The 19,712-nt window shown below is 51.3% G+C and overlaps 1 protein-coding gene across 2 annotated transcripts in view; it reads left to right on the top strand.

Annotated features, from left to right (window-relative positions):
* The window catches only part of RBL2 (RB transcriptional corepressor like 2), a 722,629-nt gene that overhangs the window by 52,234 nt on the left and 650,683 nt on the right, over positions 1-19,712 (top strand). For both annotated transcript variants that reach the window (XM_085638866.1, XM_085638867.1), the window contains exon 3: positions 1,283-1,483. In XM_085638866.1, coding sequence (XP_085494992.1) covers positions 1,283-1,483 — 201 coding nt within the window. The remainder of the gene's footprint in view (positions 1-1,282; positions 1,484-19,712) is intronic.

Genomic DNA, 19,712 nt, shown 5'->3' with positions numbered 1-19,712 from the left:
ATTTTTATTTGACTTTTGCTAAGGTCTTAAACATCGAGGTTAAGATAAATATTTTTAGGTAAACATTTTATTTTATATTTTAGGGAATCACGTGTCTAAAAGCAGTCCGACACTACTACTTGTTTGAGCAGTTATTGTGATATAAAGGCAATGCTGAAATAGAGAAGAACATTGCATTTTTTCAACAGAGAGAGATGGAGCCTTACGGCTAGATTGGTTGACCTCGAATCTGGGGAACCGGTTCGAGTCTCGGCAGGGACGCTCAACCTCCCCGCACCCAACAACAAGCATTTGCAATACAATAGGTTTCGCATTTTCTAAACTTTGTCATTTACAATGCCAATAAGTCAATGCGTTTAATTATGGGCACTTTTTACTTCTAGTCGTTGCTTACAGGCTTTTAAAACACACAAATAAAAGGCATTGTCATTTACTATGCCAATTGCTCAAAATCTCGCAAATGCGAGACCAATTGCATTGCAAATGCTTGTTTTCAAATCTTGTATTTTCAGTGATATGAAAAAAGGCCCTGATTTTATATTAAAACAGAGCTTTGGACTATACCATTTCCCGCTGAAAGGCAATATTTCTCTCCATGTGTTCCCATACCAGGCGTGTCGCGTAATTTGGTGCTTACTTTCCATCCATGTTAAAGAACAGTAGATGTTTCAGCACCCAGGCTAATGTGCGGCATAGCTAAATACATATAAGGTACCAAAGGCGAGACCAATTGCATTGCAAATGCTTGTTTCTTTTATGGTGACTGGTTGTCCTCACTAAAAGGGGAATTGTACCGTTCCCTCCTTCCTGCTCAATAGAATCTGTTGCAATGAACTCTTCTAGGTAAAGCCCCTATTCGTGCCTTCAGTTTGATCCATATTACACAAAGGATATATTCTTTGTAAAAGCTATTTACAGGATATACAATGTCATTTAAGACTAAGATGTGTTGCTAATTGCCCGAAGGTGAAATGTGCATCATCTAACAGTATGCTGTCAGTGTTTGACATGTTCATCACCTTCAAGTAGTAATAGGACCAGTGAATTTGTCTGCACACAAGGACAGAAATGGCTGCTGTTACTATGGCATAAATGAGTGACTGAGAATATGATATTTTTCTTTATCATCCAATGTCACAGTACATTATCTTGATGTTTTAGGTCAGAGGCAGGGATTGGACATTTGAGAACATGTTTTGTTGCTTAAATTATAAAGTCTGTTGCATATATTTAAATCTGAAGTAATCTTGGCTAATTCTGCTTCTTTATAAAAAATTTATAGCCTAATTGAGTTTTTCAACAAAATGAAGAAATGGGAAGACATGGCGAATTTACCTAGGGAATTCAGGGAACGCACAGAGAAACTGGAAAGGAACTTTACGGTGTCCGCTGTAATTTTTAAGAAATATGAACCCATTTTTTATGATATATTCAAGCATCCTCAAGAAGAGTCAACTCGACCTCATCGAGGAAGAAAACAAAGGTACTGAGCACAGTGCATTTTTGCTACCTTTTCTGCTTTGTTTGCAAGCATTTTCCTTCATGTTCTTGTTTTACTCATTTTTACTAACATCATCTTGGCATACAAATATTTCTTCTTTTTGAAAATATTTTAGTTTGATTAAAAAGATACAACATTGCCACACTTGCTCAGGAAATGCTCTGTGACAATATGTTCTGTTTTGAACAATTATAAGTGCCTGTACTCCACACTGTGCTTCTTAGCTGTCATAGGTTTTGTTAGGTGTCATGCATTCCTGAAGCTGTTTCACTGTGTCAAGTGGAATGTAAAAGCATGGTCTGTATAGAGGATTGTGAAATGCACACTATGAATCCCTCCAAAGCTGTGCTAAAGAAGTGAAAGATTAGGTGTCAGAGAAATGCTAAATTAACTGTGGTATTGGATGGCAAAACGATCCACAGGGCAGACCTAACTGTCTAAGAAAAAACATCTGCCAAAATTTCTTTAAAGTGGACTGCCCTAGGCGCTCAATATACAACCATTTTGGTGTTATGGTAAATATGGTCTTTTTCCTGAGCCATCCAACTTGTAAAGCAGACAGTTGTGAAATCAACTTATAACGTCACAGCAACTGCTGAGCTTGTGGAGGACTGGTGAGATTTGATACGTGGAATTACCTGTGTCCAATCTTGGAATCCCCAGTAAGGCGCTTGAGATGAAGTGGCTGTTAAAATGATGTTATGCTCTTGGCCATAAGTTCAGAACATGTTAGCTTCACGTTTTATCAAATAATATGCCTAAACTGCTTGCCTTGTGACTGGTTGATGTATCTATGCTCTTTGGGGGTTATGTGACAGATTGAGCGTTTTCTTGTAATTAAGTACAATTGGAGCAATGCAAACTGTGTGTTTAATCACAGATGGTGAAGTAGGAAGCATCTATAGATGCAGCCAAGGTATCTCAGATAGTCACTATCTTCGGCCATTTGTTTTATTGATTTTTCCCTTTTGATCCTAGTATTGATTAAATGCCTGTACAGCAACATGTTATGTCAGCCTAGTGTAGGTAATAAGCTCAGTCATTCTACTGTGCCTTTCACCATTGAAACCAGAGTTGGTCCGACCCTTACCTTTGGTCGTGTTGCTGGGGAAATTTCAGGCTGGCAATGTGGAGTAACTTTTCTCATAATGAATCTGCTCTTCCCCACGTGCTGTCCGCAGAGAATTTCAACCGTAAGGATAAAGAGGAACTTCTTCACTGCTGGGTAATTTTTCCCAGCGAATCCAAGCACCCCACACCCCACCTTCCCTGACAATTCCTGTTGGATGTTGACTGTCTTAGCAACAAGTCACAATGTAGCATTTGAATGTCCCATGCCGAGCTGATTGACAGTTTTAAAAAAATATATATATTTTTATTAAACAAATACTTCATGCACATTGCACTTTAGCTACAAACCAAATTTCCACGGGGCATCTTGACAACGCTAAGTAATACCCTGTATACCCATACTGTACTTGTCTATTTCCCATCCACTATCCCTTCCTTGTATTCCCTTGGCTAATTCTGTCCCCCAGTGTTCAGCCATTACTATATTTTCCCCTCATGTTCCAGACCTTTTCCCATTTTTTGGGGCATCCCGTACTCTCATAGACAACTTTTTCTGCCTACTGACTCCAATCCAGGTCCCGCTACCATGCACTCACTGTTGGCGGTTCTGCCGTTCTCCTCGCTCTCACTATATTCCTTTTTGCCACACTAGAAGCCAGCCAGATTTGTACGTATTTAGGCCATACATTCTCTCCCGTCACACTCTGCAAATGCCATCGTGCCTCGACCGGAACCCGTGCATCAACCACTGTCGCCATCACTCAGGATACCCCCACTCCCCTAGTATCTCTGGATCACAGCATGTGAAAGAAGGTGCCCGCTTTCCCGCATCCCCTGACACATTGGCCAGAGTTGCATCTGCCCAGTTTCTGCTGCAGCGTGCGCGCCATGTAAGATCTATGCAGGATCCTAAGTTGCACTAGCCGAAACCTGGCATGAATAACCAATTCTCTGGGACTTTGTATGGCTTCTGCCCAGTCATCGTCTTCCAGGAGACCCACATCTGTCTGCCACGCTTCTCGTAGGGGGCCTAGCGGGTCCGGCAAATGATTCACGAGCTTACGATATATGAGCGATACTGCCTTTCCCACCATCGGGTCCATCAACAGTCTATCCTCCAGCGGCGAGTAGTCCGGCACCTGAACATCTCCTTTTACATGGCATTTCAGCGTGTACAGCAACTGTAGGTGTCTGAGCCTCTCCCCCTCCGCTAATTTTTCTCTGATTGTCTGATTGAAGGTTTTTCTAACGTACACATCTCACCATTGCGCCAGACATAACCCAGCTTGTCAATCCCAAAGAGGTTCCATCTACGAAATCCCTCCAGTCGTCCGACCTCAGTCAGTTGATCACAGTCCCACAACGGAAACTGTCAGGTCAGCTGTGCCTCCCACCCCAATAGTTTCGTAGCTGCCTGCCATGCTTGGACAACCGTCCTAGTGTGCACCGGCAGATGTAGAAGACGCCCCCCTCTATACTGTGCTGCCAGATATCCCTGAGATCCAAATGCATGCCGGTCCATCCTATATGCCAGCTCATCGCTTGGTGCAAAAACCCAGCCATTCACGTTCACTAGTTGTGCCGCCAGGTAGTAACACCTGACATTTGGTACCGCCAGCCCCCCTTCATAAACTCGCCGTTGCAGCTTTTGAAGAGAAATTTGCGGGCTCCATCCCGCCCACACAGGGCCCTCAGATCAGCATCTATAGTCTGAAACACAGCAGTCTGGATCTGATTGGGAGTATTCTGGAGTATGTATAATAACCGCAGTGGGCCATCATTTTAAATAAGGCTGCTTGTACCATCAACGAAACCGGCAGCCCTCGCCAATGCGTCAAGTCTATGCGTACTCTTTCTATCTGCAGGTTCAAATTCAGATAATTGTCCCATTAGTGACCCATATTCATAGATACCTGAACTCTTCCTGCTGCTGCAATGCCACACATGCTGATGTAAGCTGTATCCTCTGCCCAGTAAAGGAAAAGACCAACAACTTATCTCAGTTTATTTGGTATCCAGAGTATCATCCAAACGTTTTGATAATATGGAGCAATCTATGGATAGTTTGGCGTGGTCTATACGCATACAGTAGGATATCATCTGCATACAGGGAGATAGGTTCCTCCCATCCCCCGACCGTGATTCCTTTAACCAGGGGATCCCTGCGCACCCAAGCTGCCAGAGGCTCGGAGGCCATATCAAATAGCATTGGAGAAAGTGGGCATCCCTGACACGTGCCCCAGTGCAGCGCAAATGGCCTGGATACTGCCCCATTTACTCGAACTCTACCACTCTGGTCCAAATATAACAGTTGGACCCAGGCACACAATGTCGGCCTGAACTCCATCTTGGACAGGACCATAAACCGGTATATCTGAAAGAGACAATTAGGCGTCAGACTGGATCCGTAGAATTTTTCATCAGCAGTACCCCTGCGCGTCAAAAGGTGGCGTCGGTTGACTCTGCGTTTATCGTTGGCGTTGTGGTCGCCGGGATGAAGTTGCAGTAGCTACTTAGGCGCCGCACTCACGCACTGACATCAGTTATTTCTTTTTCCGCGCCAACCAGCGCAGATCTGGAGGGAGTGGTACCTCCAGTCACTTTTTGACTGACTTTTTCTCAACTTTTGTTGACATCTGTTAGACGTGTCAACCCTAGGTTGGTCTTACCCCGCATTCTTTTACCCTTTCTGCCTCAATTTTTACCACCATCTTTTGTTGGACATAGGACTCTGGGCGCTTTACAGCTGCTGAACAGTGCTGGGGTGCAGGTGCTCTCTCCTAACAATATGGTTGCCAAAGGCCCCTGCTACTGCGGAGTGGCCACTGTCCTTCTGTGTGCTAGTAGTTGGGATAAGGCTGGGACATAAGGTTACTGTAACCCTAAGCGTCCCGCCTCTTGTCACCAGAGAAGCCACCACAGAGTCCTCAGAGCCTTCTGGTAACTTCCAACCTCCCAGGCTGGCGCCAGAACTTGACGCCTTTTTGTAGGGTCACCTGACCTAGGGGTATAAAGGGAAGGGAGGGAAAACCTGACAGTTGGACGACTACTGGACCTGGGGACCCTCCACTGGAGTATAGGCTGCTGAGCTAGGGGGAGGCTACACTACTGAGGCTGACTGATCTTAAGCACTGTGACCCTGTGAGGCGCTGTGGACTTGACACCTGGAACGCACCCCCCAGCCCTGGGAGCCTGAGAGCACCACTAACATCTGGGAGCCCCGAGGTAGGCGCTGTGACTACAATGCGCTGTGACTTCAAGGCGCTGTGGCCTGCATGTGCTGGGAGCGGGGAGTGCTGCCAACTCCCAAAACGCTGTTGCCAAGTCACCGCTGCTGCCCAGGACCTGGTTGTGGCCTTAATCCCGAGCACTCACCCAAAGCACGCCCTGTGCTCCCAGATCGCCGCCGCGGCCCCCGCGCTGTGAGTAAAAGGAGCGTTGGCGAGGGAACTCACCGCCGCTGGCCGGGGATCTGCATACAAGCGCTTTGCCCCTGAGAAGCGCTGTGGCCGGAATCACCGCCACGGCCTCTGTGCTACTCATGAGGAAGGTTGCGTGGTCCTGAATCACCGCCGCGGCCCTGGGGCTGCTCAAGAAGAAGATTGAGATGTCCTGAAAACCGCCACGGCCCCCGAAGCGAGGGGAGGGCCGCCGCGGTTGTTGCTAAGGCCGCGCCAGGCCTGAAGCGCGAAGGGAAGCGTTGCCCAGCAACCGGGGTGCCGGCTGCGTCATCGGCCGCGCCCCCAAGAGGCTGCCTCCAGGCCCGGGTACCAATCGGTGTGCAATGGGGAAGGCCGGAGCCCGCCCAGGCATCGTAGAGGGAGCTCCGAGGAGAGTGGGAGCCTCTGACCTCCCCAGGCCGGTCTGACAACGCGGAGCGACCGGAGAAGACTCTTCTTTCCCCCCCCCAGTGCCAGGTAACATCCCGGGGAGGGAGAGGATCCCCTTGTCCGTAGCGGGGCTGCCGGGGAGCAATACTGTAGTGGAATGGCAGCTCCGTGACAGCCCCAGTTCTAAGAGAGATTTGGACAAGGCAGTGGAGGCTGTAGTTAACTCCCTGCCTGCCAGAGCTGACATTGTGTGCCCCCGACTGTCACCTGCAAGGAGCTCAATCCCAAAACACTGAGGAGACGGCCCCAGGGGCTCCTGGGGACCTAAGTACTTAGTTACCTGAATTGAGCATATGGCTGCAATAGGATGTATATCTGCCCAGAATTGTTAACTGAGTGTTGTACCCGAAGGAGCATTGTTGCCTGGAATGAATAGGTGAAAGGGGGCTTGGTACTTATATTGAATATATGCCGCAGGGGATAAGTTGTTTATATTGATACCCCACCTGCATAGGAAATGTTGCCTTTATTGACCATGTGCAAAAGAAATGTTACCTGTAATGACCTGAGGTTATAGAAACAGTTTATCCTGCACCCTGTGCGAGCTTTGCATTTCTAATTCTGATAAGAGATAGATAAAGCTACTTGTTTTTGCCAATGACTCTGGAGTGGTGTCTGTTTATTGCGTGTGCTTCACTGGGTCAGTGTGAGTGTGTGCTGCACAACTACTTCACACATAGCTTCCGGAGTGCCCTCCCGCCTCGTGACAAGCTACCGCGTCGGAGTCGGTGGTCCCTGGGACCTTCCGGGTCTAACAACATCATTTTTTGAGTCCATCGACTCCTGGTGCACGAGGGATGCCCGGTTTCAAGGCTTGTGGTCCCTGCAAAAGCTGATGTTGGTGATGGATCCGAACAGCGTGCACCTGTGGTGCCTGGAACGCGATCACGATGCCAAGTCGTGTTCCGACTGCCGAACTATGAATCCGAAGTCTTTGCAGGAGCCCTCCCGAAAGCTTCTTGAGGCCCTATAGTCTGCTCTGCGCCGTTCGAGGTCCCGGTCGCGTGGGTTGTCGAGGAACCACTTCCCCCCCCCCCCCCCACACCCCTCCTAACGGTCATCCTTCTGGGCCCCGGCCAGCACAGGGACTCCTGTGGATAGGACCATTGCCCCTCAACCGCTTCCTCTGGAAGGAGACGTTTAAATGTTAATTGGCTCAAGTTCTGTGTGCCCTCGACCCCGGAGACTGGATGATAGCGTTAGACTCGCAGGACGCCCATTTTTACATCCCCGTCCTGCCTGCTTATCGGCGTTGCCTACGGTTCACGGTTGGCCACGAGCATTTTCAGTTCACCGTGCTCCCTTTTGGCCCTACCAGCTCCCCTCGGGTGTTCACGAAAGTGATGGAGGTGGTCGCAGCTCATCTGCGCAGATCAGGGGCTACAGTCTTCCCCTATCTGTTTTTTTTGTCTTTTTATTGAAAAAGGCATGTAAACAATCGAAGCACAACAATGCTCAAAGGGTCAGTAGAGCACATTGCACAGTACATTATAAGTGTCATCAAGAGTCGCATACTATACATCTACAGTAGCACCCTCATCCCCGCTCCCAGGTAGTTCACATTTTCAGTTAGAGCAATCGAAATTTAGAAGAAATGGCGACCTCCCGTGGGGACGCCACTGCAGCCCGCCTCTCCTCGTCATCCAGCCCAGCCACGTCGTGGTCCCGTTTACTTCTGAGGCAGATCAGGGGATCGGGCATGTTGTTAAAGAGCTTTCTATATATGCAAGATATAGCCTTCTCAGGCAAATCGCCATCTAAGATCCTGTCCTCCAGCAGAGAGGACTCAGGGAGGTCAGCCCCTTTAGGGAGAACTGCAAGCAAAGCGTGCCAGATTTGGAGATACTGAAACTGTTCAGAATTGGCCATTTCGTATTCTTGCTACAATCGGGAGAATGGTATGACCTTGCCCGATTTCCATAGGTCCCCAATTCTGGAGATACCAATGATTTCTCATTTATCGAACCCCTGGGAACAAGACAATCGACCCAATCGGTCAAGTGCCAGAGCGACGTGGCCCTGGTGAGCTTGCCCTCCCAACCCAGGCTTCTAGTAGCGTCTTTCCATACTTGCACAGCATGTTTAGTCGGACCGGACAGGACGGATATCGGAGATTTGCTATATAACGCCCCCTCGAAGCAGTTTCCAGGGAGGAAACATCGGTCTGTCCGAAAGGCCGGGTCATCGTGCAGTCTGTATCGGCATTGATTGATGGCAACGAGCTGCGAGGCCCAATAATACCTTTTCATATCGGGAAGCCCAATTCCACCGTCAAACCAACCCAATGTGAGTTTTTTCTTGGCAATGCAGGGGGGGGGGGCTTACCCTCCCATAACAATTCCCGCACTAAAGACTAGTTACTTGAAGTACGACGCTGCTACCGGAATTGGGGTGTTCTGCAGTGCATATAGAAGTCTGGGAAGGGACATAATCTTAAATAATGCTGCAGGCCCCAGGAGGGTTAGGGGAAGTGACAGTCTTCCCCTATCTTGATGACTGGCTGAGGAAGCCGAGTTCGCCCAAGGCTGTCGTCTCCCACCTCCAGACTACGGCAGACCTGCCTTTGTTGGGGTTCACTATCAACGTTCCGAAGTCGCACCCGATTCCCTTTCAGAAGCTCCTTTTCATCTGGGCGGTTCTGGACACAGTGCAGTTTTGGGCCTATCCTCCCAAGCAGCGAGTCTGGGATATTCGGGCTATGATTTGGATCTTTCAGCTTCTTTCCTGGGTTTCGGAATGACCCTGAGGCTCTTGGGCCTCATGGCCTCCTGCAGCCTGCTGGTGGATCATGTCAGGTGGCATATGCGGGCTCTGCAGTGGGACCTGAAGTTCCAGTGGGCACAGCATCAGGGGAATCTTTCCGATTGCGTCCAGATCTTCGAGGGCACTGCACACCAATTGCAGTGGTGGCTAATGAACCAGGGTTGGGTCAACAGCAGATCCCGCTCCCTTCACCAACCAGAGTTTCCAGTGGTGACAGATGCCTCACTTCTGGGGTGGGGCGGCCACATGGGGGAGGCGGAGATCAGATGCCTCTGGTCTCCGGCAAAGTTTGGGCTCCACATTAACCTTCTGGAGCTCCGGGCGATTTGTCTTGCACTGAAGGCATTCCATCCTTCTGTCAAAGGAAGAGTAGTACAGGTCTTAACGGACAACACAACTGCCATGTGGTATTTCAACAAACAGGGCGGGGTGGCAACGTGGACCCTCTGTTATGAGGCCCTTTGTCTCTAGAAGTGGCTGGAACATCAGGGCATGTCCCTTGTGGTTCATCACCTGGCGGATTCCCTGAACGCCAGGGCACACAAACTCAGCCACCAGTGCATGATGGATCACGAATGGCATCTTCACTCTGAGGTGGTGCAAGGTCTCTTTCAGCAATGGAGAGAGCAATGGAGTTGCGGTCTTCTATACACCATTCCGCTTATACCACTTCTGCCCAGAGTGTTGAAGAACATCAAGCGCGACCGGGCCCAAGTAATACGTGTGGCTCCGGACTTGGCATGAGGAGTCTGGTATCCCGAGCTCTTGAACATGGCAATCGATCCTCCGATCATACTGCCTCTTTGGGAGAATCTTCTGTTGCAGGAGTACGGGATGGTCCTTCAGCCAAACCTGTCCAGCCTCCACCTCCTTGCGTGGAGATTGAGTGAGTGGCGACAGTTGACAGCTTTCAACCTTCCTCCCGATGTCTATACTGTAACGTTATCTTGGCAGCCAGGTGTCCCTCCACTAAAACAATATATGCCTGTAGATGGAACAAATTTTGGCATGGGATCCACAGCCTTTGCTATGCACCCTTTCTGCCTCTTTCAGAGGTTCTCCTCTTCATTCTTTCTTTGACCCAGCAGGGCTCTGCTCTGGGCATTCTTAAAGGCTATCTTTTGGCCATTTCGGCCTATCTGAAAGAAACACGTTAGTTAGATTCCTCACCTTAGAATATCCCCAGGCGTCAGGCTGGATCCGGAAAGATTTTTGTAGCAATACCCCTTGCGCGTCGCTAGGCGTCGTCTGCGGCTCCGCGTCCGTCGTTGGTGTCGTGTGCCGGAATGACGTCGTCGGAGTACTTAGTCGCCGCCCTCGCGCGCTGACGTCAGTTCTTCTTTTTTCCGCGCCAGTAAGCGCCGATCCGGGAAGAGCTTACCCCTAGTCACTTTTTGACAAACTTTTTTACCTCTTTTGGTTACTCGACTCGACATCTGGTGCCGGTAGGATGCCTGGATTCAAGCATTGTGACGCCTGTCACCGACTGATGTCGGTAACGGATCACCATCGCCGGTGCCTGTACTGCCTGGGGGCCGACCATTACGCGGAGTCGTGCCCCGACTGTCAGGCCTTGACGTCGAAGGCTAGGCGGGAGCGGTCCCGTAAGCTGCTCGAGCTTCGACACTCGGCTCTGTGTCGCTCTCGGTCCCGGTCCAGGAGGAGGTCCAAGGACCGTTCGCAGAGCCGCAGCCATCGACATCGCTCGTCGGGATCTTCGGGTAAGTCCTGTCACTCCAAACATTCTAAGAAGTCCAAGCGGCGTCATCGCTCTTTGGACTCCCCTCGCCGGTCGCGCGACCCGGCCGAGGGTCCGGGTGGTTCCACCCCCGCGGCTCCGTCGGAGCCGCAGGAGCCGCGCTCGTCCCCATACCCTCCGGTCTCTGGGACTGACGCGACTCCGGCGGAGGTCAGTGCCTTCCTCACGCCCATGAGGAATCTGGCTCCGCCGTCGACGCCTGCCGGCGTGCCTTCTGGCCCCGCAGGGTTGAATGGGCGACCTCGGGTGCCAGCGGCTCCGGCCCCGGCGCCGTCGAGGGCTCCGACCCCGACGCCGCAGGTCCCCGAGGGATCCAGACCTGGATCTCTGCCGGCGCCGGCCGACCTCACACGCCTCCTCCGCCGGCGCCTACACTGGTTCTGCCCCCGACGCCATCCCCACACGGCGTCGAGCCTCAGTTTAGCCCTATTCCGGACCCGGCGCCGGTACAGCGCCGTCCGACGCAGTTACCGGCGCCGATGGGTGACCGCTTCATCCACCTTCCGGCTACTTTCATTCCTCCTGTCTACCAGGAATCGGATGATGAGGGCAACTGGGAGGGGTCTCAGGACCCTCTGGCCGAACAGGCCCAATTGTCTCAGGACTGGGTAGAGGAATTGGGGGACGCCAGCGGTTTGGATACCTCTCCAGACACTGGATTCATCTCTCCTCCGACTGTGGCCTCGGAGGCAGGTGCAGCCTTTTCTGTGGTGCTGCGCAAGGCAGCCGAAGCCCTAGGGCTCGAGTTGCCTGCTGTGAGGACTAACGTCCTCACCGAGGTCCTTCAACCGACAGCAAGCTCCACTGAGCCTCTGCTGCAGTTTAATGAGGCCCTCATTGACGTTCTCCAGGGCACTTGGTCCAAGCCCTCCACAGTCCCTCCTGTGGACAGGAACGTTGCCCGGCGCCACCACATTCCTCTCCCACCACCCCACCCCCGAGAGCCTGGTTATCCAGGCCTCAACCTCCCAATCCTCCTTCCCGTCCGCTCCTCCGGATAGGGAATCCAAGAGGTTGGAGCAGTTTGGCAAGAAACTGTTCTCGTCCCTGAGTTTGGGACTGCAGTCTTTAAATACCGCTTGCCTTTTAGACCGTTATTCCCACTCGCTGTGGGATACGGTGGAGGACGTGCTGCCCTTGTGCCTGGAGGAGGCCCGGGAGCGACTCACCCAAGCACTTGCTAAGGGGCGAGATGCAGCACGGCACGCCATTAGATGTGGACTAGACACCACGGACTTGCTGGGTCGGGCGATTTCCACCACGGTGGCGCTTCGGCGTCATGCCTGGCTGAGGTCCACGTCGTTTTCAGGGGATTTCCAAAGCTCCCTCATGGACATGCCCTTCGATGGCACTCACCTTTTTGGCGAGAAGGCGGAGAGTGCTCTGGCCCGGTTCAAGGACTCCCGGGCCACGGCCAAGACATTGGGTCTTTCGGCCCCGCGGCTGCAAACTTCCGCCTTTCGCCCCTTTCATGGCCAAGGAAGGGGCGCCTCCTCACGTCCGCCCAGCCACCGGCTGCAGAACCAACCTGCACGCGGTCGCGGACGTGGTTTCCGCCGAGGCGGTTCTGGAGGACAACGTGCCGGTCAGTCCACATCCACCCCGGCAGCATCCACCTCAAAGCCCTCCTAGTCCGAGCTTTCAGGCCTATTCAACGCCAGTGGGGCGCAGGGTTCGCCATCACCTGCTCCACTGGCGCTCCATCACGTCGGACAGGTGGGTGCTGCAAATCGTCTGATGGAGCTACTCCCTCCCCTTCGAGACGACCCCTCCAGCCATGCCACCGCAGAACCACCGTATGTCGGGGGATCATTTGCATCTTCTCCGGGAGGAGGTTTCGGCCCTCTTGGCCAAAGAGGCCGTCGAGCGCGTTCCTGGTCCAGAAGTAGGTCGTGGTTGCTATTCCCACTACGTTCTGGTTCCCAAGAAGGGCAAAGGGGGTCTACGCCCGATCTTGGATCTCAGAAGCGTGAACGCCTTCCTCCGGAAGGAACGGTTCAAGATGCTAACTTTAGCTCAGGTTCTTGCTGCCCTAGACCCTGGAGACTGGATGGTAGCGTTGGACTTGCAGGATGCTTATTTCCACATCCCAGTCCTGCCAGCCCACCGGTGTTACCTGCGGTTCACGGTGGGTCAGGAGCACTTTCAGTTCACCGTCCTCCCCTTCGGCCTCACCAGTGCCCCTCCGGTGTTCACAAAAGTGATGGCAGTGGTCGCAGCTCATCTGCGCAGATCAGGGGTCCCAGTCTTCCCCTATCTTGACGACTGGCTGTTGAAGGCGGGCTCGCCCCAGCAAGTAGTCTCCCACCTCCAGACTACGGCAGATCTCCTGCATTCACTGGGGTTCTCCATCAATGTGCCGAAGTCGCACCTGAGTCCCTCCCAGAAGCTCCTTTTCATAGGGGCGGTTCTCGATTCGGCACAGTTCCGGGTCTATCTGCCGGAACAGTGGGTCCTGGACATTCGAGCCCTGATTCCCATCTTACGGCACTCTGTCCTTGATTTCGGTCAGGTTGGTGCTGCGGCTTCTGGGGCTGATGGCCTTCTACATCCTGTTAGTACCTCACGCCAGATGGCGGATGCGGGCTCTGCAGTGGGACCTGAAGTTTCAGTGGGCCCAGCATCGAGGCAACCTGTCCGACCACGTCTTGATCTCGGAGTGCACTGCGAAACGGCTGCAGTGGTGGCTCACGAATCGCGATTGGGTCAGCGGCAGATCCCTCTTCCTTCCCCAACCGGAGCACGTGGTAGTGACGGATGCGTCCCTCCTGGGATGGGGGGGCCATATGGGAGAGGCGGAGATCAGAGGACTCTGGTCTCCGCCGGAGACCAGGCTCCATATCAACCTTTTGGAGCTGAGGGCGATCCGACTTGCACTGAAAGCCTTCCTTCCCTCTGTCCGGGGAAGTGTCATGCAGGTGTTCACAGACAACACCACCGCCATGTGGTATTGCAACAAACAGGGCGGGGTGGGGTCGTGGACCCTTTGTCAGGAGGCCCTGCGCCTCTGGACATGGCTGGAACACCAGGGCATCACCCTAGTGGTTCAACATCTGGCGGGCTCTCTGAACGACAGAGCGGACGAACTCAGCCGCCGGTGCATGATGGATCACGAATGGCGTCTGAACTCGGACGTGGCGCAAGGTCTCTTTCTGCAGTGGGGAGAGCCTTAGTTAGATCTATTCGCCACCGAAGAGAACGCGCAATGTCAGCAGTTCTGCACGTTGGAGTTTCCAAGGCGGCACTCGCTCGGAGACGCTTTTCGTCACGAGTGGAGTTGCGGTCTTTTGTACGCCTTTCCACCTATACCACTTCTGCCCAGAGTGCTGAAGAAGATCAGGCGCGACCGGACCCAAGTTATCTTGGTGGCTCCGGATTGGGCACAAAGGTACTGGTATCCCGAGCTACTCAGTATGTCCATCGATCCCCCGATACGACTGCCTCTTCAGGAGGATCTTCTGTCGCAGCAGCAGGGGACGGTCCTCCACCCGAACCTGTCCAGCCTCCACCTACATGCATGGAGATTGAGCGGCGGCAGTTGATGCCATTTGACTTGCCTCCTAAAGTCTGTGATGTCATTCTGGAAGCCAGGCGTCCCTCCACAAAAACGGTATACGCCTGCCGGTGGAACAAATTTGTGTCATGGTGCACAGAAAAGGCTGTGGATCCCCTTTCTGCCCCTCTTTCTGAGGTTCTCCTCTTTCTTCTTTACTTGGCCCAGCAGGGCTCTGCTCCGAGCACCTTGAAAGTTTATCTTGCTGCTATCTCTGCTTTCTTACGGCTTCCTGATCAGCCTTCTCTTTTCAAGTCCCCTGTTGTTTCACGCTTTCTCAAGGGCATTACTCATATGTACCCTCCTGTTCCTTTCGTAATGCCTCAGTGGGACTTGAACCTTGTTCTCACTTTTCTGATGTGCGCTCCCTTTGAGCCCCTTCATAACTGACCCATCCGTCTTTTGACTTTGAAAACTGCTTTCTTGGTAGCAATCGCCTCCACTAGGCGGGTGAGTGAGCTCCAGGCTTTGTCATCTAAGCCTCCCTTCCTTTCAGTTCATCCGGACAAAGTTGTCCTCCGGACACGTCCTTGTTTCCTGCCTAAAGTCGTCACTCCCTTTCACATCGGGCAATCTGTCACGCTGCCCACCTTCTTTCCGCCTCCGCATCCTTCAAAAGATGAAGAGAGGCTCCACCGTCTGGACCCAAAACGTGCGCTATCCTTTTATTTGGACCGCACAAGACAGTTCCGGGTGGACAACCAACTTTTTGTTGGATACGTAGGGGCTAAGAAGGGTAAAGCTGTACACAAGCGGACCATCTCTCGATGGGTCGTGTTGTGTATTAAGACCTGCTATTCTTTGGCAAAAAAGGTTCCTCCTGTTGGGCTACGGGCCCATTCTACTCGGGCTACAGCGGCTACTACTGCCTTGGGACGGGGAGTCCCTTTGCAGGACATCTGTCAGGCGGCGACGTGGGCTTCGCTGCACACGTTTGCGAGACATTACTGCCTGGACAGCCAAGTCCGGAGAGATGGCTTCTTTGGCCGTTCTGATCTCCAGGACTTTCTGGTGTGATCTTGGTTTGCAGACCCACCACCGGGGTTGGTATTGCTGGGGTATCTATTCTAAGGTGAGGAATCTAACTAACGTGTTTCTTTCAGATGAACAAGTTACTTACCTTCGGTAACGATGTATCTGTAAGAAACATTAGTTAGTTAGATTCCTCACCGACCCACCCAGCCTCCCCGTTCTGCGAACCGACATCTAGGGTTAAGGTTCTCCCTTTCAGAGCCCTAGATTTTTTGGCACCAGTGTCGGTCTCTTGCATGGCTCAGCGTCCCTGGCGCGGAAAGCTGTGTACAAGAACTGATGTCGGCGCGCGAGGGTGGCGTCTAAGTACTCAGACGACGTCATTCCGGCGCACGCCGCCAACGACGGACGCGGAGCCGCAGACGACGCCTAGCGACGCGCAAGGGGTATTGCTACAAAAATCTTTCTGGATCCAGCCTGACGCCTGGGGATATTCTAAGGTGAGGAATCTAACTAACTAATGTTTCTTACAGATGCATCGTTACCGAAGGTAAGTAACTTGTTCTTCATCACCTTCCTTATCAGCCTTCTCTTTTAAAGTCCCCTATTGTAAATCGCTTTCTTAAGGTCATTACTCACCTGTTTCCTCCTATTCTTTTTGTAATGCCCCAGTGGGACTTGAACCTTGTTTTGACTTACCGTATGTGCGCTCCTTTCGAGGTGCTACATATTTGTCCTCTCAGACTCTTGACTCTCAAAACTGCCTTTCTTGTTGCCATCACCTCTGCTCCCAGGGTGAGTGAGCTTCAGGCTCTTTCCTCTAAACCTCTTTCCTGGTTGTTCATCGAGACAAGGTTGTCCTTCACGCTAGCCTTCTTTTCTTCCCAAAGTGGTTACCTCTTTCCACATAGGACAGACCATCACTATGACCACCTTCTTCCTGCCCCGCATCCTTCTAAAGAGGAGGAGAAGCTCCACCGTCTGGATCTGAAACTTGATATTTCATTTTATTTGGATCGCACAAAGCAATTCTGGGAGGATGATCAGCTCTTTTTGGCTATGTGGGCGCCAAGGAAGGTCCAGCCGTGCAAAAATTAAGCATTTCCTGATGGGTCGTTCTTTGCATTAAAATTTGCAACTCCTTGACGAAAAAGGAACCTTCAGTAGTGTTGCGCACCTATTCCACCAGGGCGACCGCAGCCACTACTGCTTTGGGACGTGGAGTCCCCCTTCATATCTGCCAGGCAGCCACGTGGGCATCATTGCACACATTCACTAAACGTCACTGCCTGGATGGCCAAGTCTGGAGAGACAGCTTCTTTGGCCGTTCAGTTCTCCAGGACTTTCTGGTGTGAAATTTGTTTGCAGAGCCACCTCCGGGGTTGGTATTTCTGGGGTATCTATTAGTTATAGATTCCTTACCTTAGAATAGTCTCTTTCAGATGAACAAGTTACTTACCTTCGGTAACAATATATCTGTAAGAGACAAATATTAGTTATAGATTCCTTACCACCCCACCCATCCTCCCTGTTCTGCGAACTGACAGCTAGAGTAAGGGACTGCCTTTCAGGGCCCTAGTTTTGTGCACCAGTGGTCAGTGTCTTGCATGGCTCTGCGCTTCTGGCGTGGAATGTCGTGTAAAGAACTGACGTCAGCGCGCAGGGGCGGCGTCTAAGTAGATACCGCGACGTCATTCCGGTGATCACGACACCAACGACGAACGCGGAGTTGACAGACGCCACCTACTGACCCGCAGAGGTACTGCTGAAGAAAAATTCCCTGGATCCAGTCTGACGCTTGGGGGTAATTCTAAGGTAAGGAATCTATAACTAATGTGCGTCTCTTACAGATATATCATTACCAAAGGTAAGTAACTTGTTTGTAGTGACAAACTCCCAGCACCATATTCTCTTAATGGCTTTACTGCACTTACAATGTCTAAAAATTGGTATGGACACTGAAGGGGTACAGGGCTCCTGCACCTGTACGCTCACCACTGGTATAGTGCACCCAGCTAGGGGGGTGGCTCACCTATGCCAGGGCAGTGGGTTGTAGGCATGGCACACAGGGATGTGTGCCATGTCGACTCTTCACTTTGTTCTGCACCAAAACACGCGGCCTGCAATGGCAGTGTGTGTGCGTGTAAAGTTACAGGGCCTCTAAGGGTGGCACAATAAGTTCTTCAGCCCTTAGAGGCCTTCCCTGGCCACAGTGCCCTTGGTGCCCATGGCCCCTTTTACAAGGGGTTGACATGTGGCCAAAGAGGGGCCAATTGGGGGTACAAGGCACAGTTTTGGGAAAGAACACAGGCCCTGGGAACCTGATTGGCAGGGACCCAGGGTACATCAAGTCAAAGTGCATCAGTAGTCTGGCAAAAAGTGAGGGGGTTGGTGCAACAGAAATCCAGCTTCCTACAGTCCCTCATCTCCTATGTGGACAGTTTGTCAGATATTCAGATCCAAATCCAGCATTCCAGACACCCTCCTGACATTTTTATTGTGATTCCTTTTTACAATTTGAATATATAACTCATACGGACACATAACTGATCCTTTACTGACATTTCATCCTGGTCCTAGAGCCTTCAAATCTCATGTCCCATCTCTGTCTCCATCACCTTTACTAGTGGCTTTAGCTCGAAAGCTCTTCACAGACCTCCAATCACATCTTCTAGCTAATCTTGATCATCTGTATGCATTCGATCCTAATTTATCATGGCAAAAAAATATCCTCCTTTGCCACAAGCTCATAGGTCTGTACCCATCCAATTGATGCCCTTATGGATAATTCCCTTTGTCTTGTCACCCATCGCATAAGGTAATCCTCTTGAGTGCATCTCCTGAGTCCTCTCCTTCACTCATTCTGACTTTTATACCTCTCATGATTGAGATGACTTTAGCTAGCGTGCCTAGTAGGTCTTAATGATCCTAAAGTGTTCGATTTGTTTATTTTATTGCTACATCGGGGCAGAAGATCCATCCAGCGAACATAATACTGAATTCACTCATGGGCTTCACTCTAAACAGACATGACATGCGTGTTATCCTCTGCCTACCCAAATTCACCTCCTAAAGTCTCTGATCCCTGTGAGAAAGTTTCCTCTTTCTTGCATGGTATGCCCCTACTTTTTGCTGATGTTCTTTGACTGAGTGTGCCCTGGGCTCCTGCTAATCCGGTACCCAGGGCCTATGGTCCTTCCCTAAAATTGCATTGAAGCCTAAACCCAATTGGCATCTCTGACCACATGTCAGTCCCTGGTAAATGGTACCACAGGTACTCCGGGCACTGTGACCAGAGAAGGCCTCAAAGGGCTGCAGCGCTTTTTGTGCCACCCTTAGAGGCCCTGCACCCTGACACTCACACACTGCCTTTGCAGGCTGCGTGTCTTGGTGCAGAACAAAGTGAAGAGTCTACATGGCACACATTCCTGTGTGCCATGCCTACAACCCACTGCCCTGGCATAGGTGAGCCACCCCCCTAGCTGGGTGCACTATGCCAGTGGTGAGCGTACAGGTGCATGAGTCCTGTACCCCTACAGTGCCCAAGTCCATTCCTGTAAGTGCAGTGCTGCCATTAAGAGTATATGGTGCTGGGAGTTTGTCATTACGAACTCCACAACACCATAATGGCTACACTGAAAACTGGGAGGTTTGGTATCAAACTTCTCAGCACATTAAACCCACACTGATGCCAGTGTGGGATTTAATGTAAAATGCACAACAGATGGCATCTTAGAGATGCCCCCTGAAACTCAACCAACTCCTAGTTACCTGAGTGGCTACTTAGGCTGCCACCAACAGACATGTTTCTGGACGCCTGGGTCGAGAGCCTGCTGCTCTCGGGGGCCTGAAACAATGCACATCCTGGGGCGAGGTGCCAAGCCTCCTCCCCCATGATGGGCAGGTTTCATGAAGGGGAAGCTTGTAAGAAAGTGGCTCTGTATATACTGCACCAAAGTAAGGTTCAGTGTGCAGAGTCCAAAGTCCCCAGAGGTTTGGCAGAGGTTAAAGGTAGATATTACCTTACGCTCTAAAGTGGTAGCTTGGTCGAGCAGTAAGGCAGTATCAGAGGACAGTGTAAAGCACACTCAGTCAGCAAATGGTCTCACACACTCAAGAACTGAATTCTAGGCCAATTGTTTTGTATATAAAAAGATATTGTTTTATTTTAGAACCACAAGTAGGTATCAAAAATACTTTCTC

Source organism: Triturus cristatus, chromosome 12 (genome assembly GCF_964204655.1).
Source record: "Triturus cristatus chromosome 12, aTriCri1.1, whole genome shotgun sequence".
Taxonomy (NCBI): Eukaryota; Metazoa; Chordata; class Amphibia; order Caudata; family Salamandridae; genus Triturus; species Triturus cristatus.
This window is presented reverse-complemented; position numbering and strand designations above follow the sequence as displayed.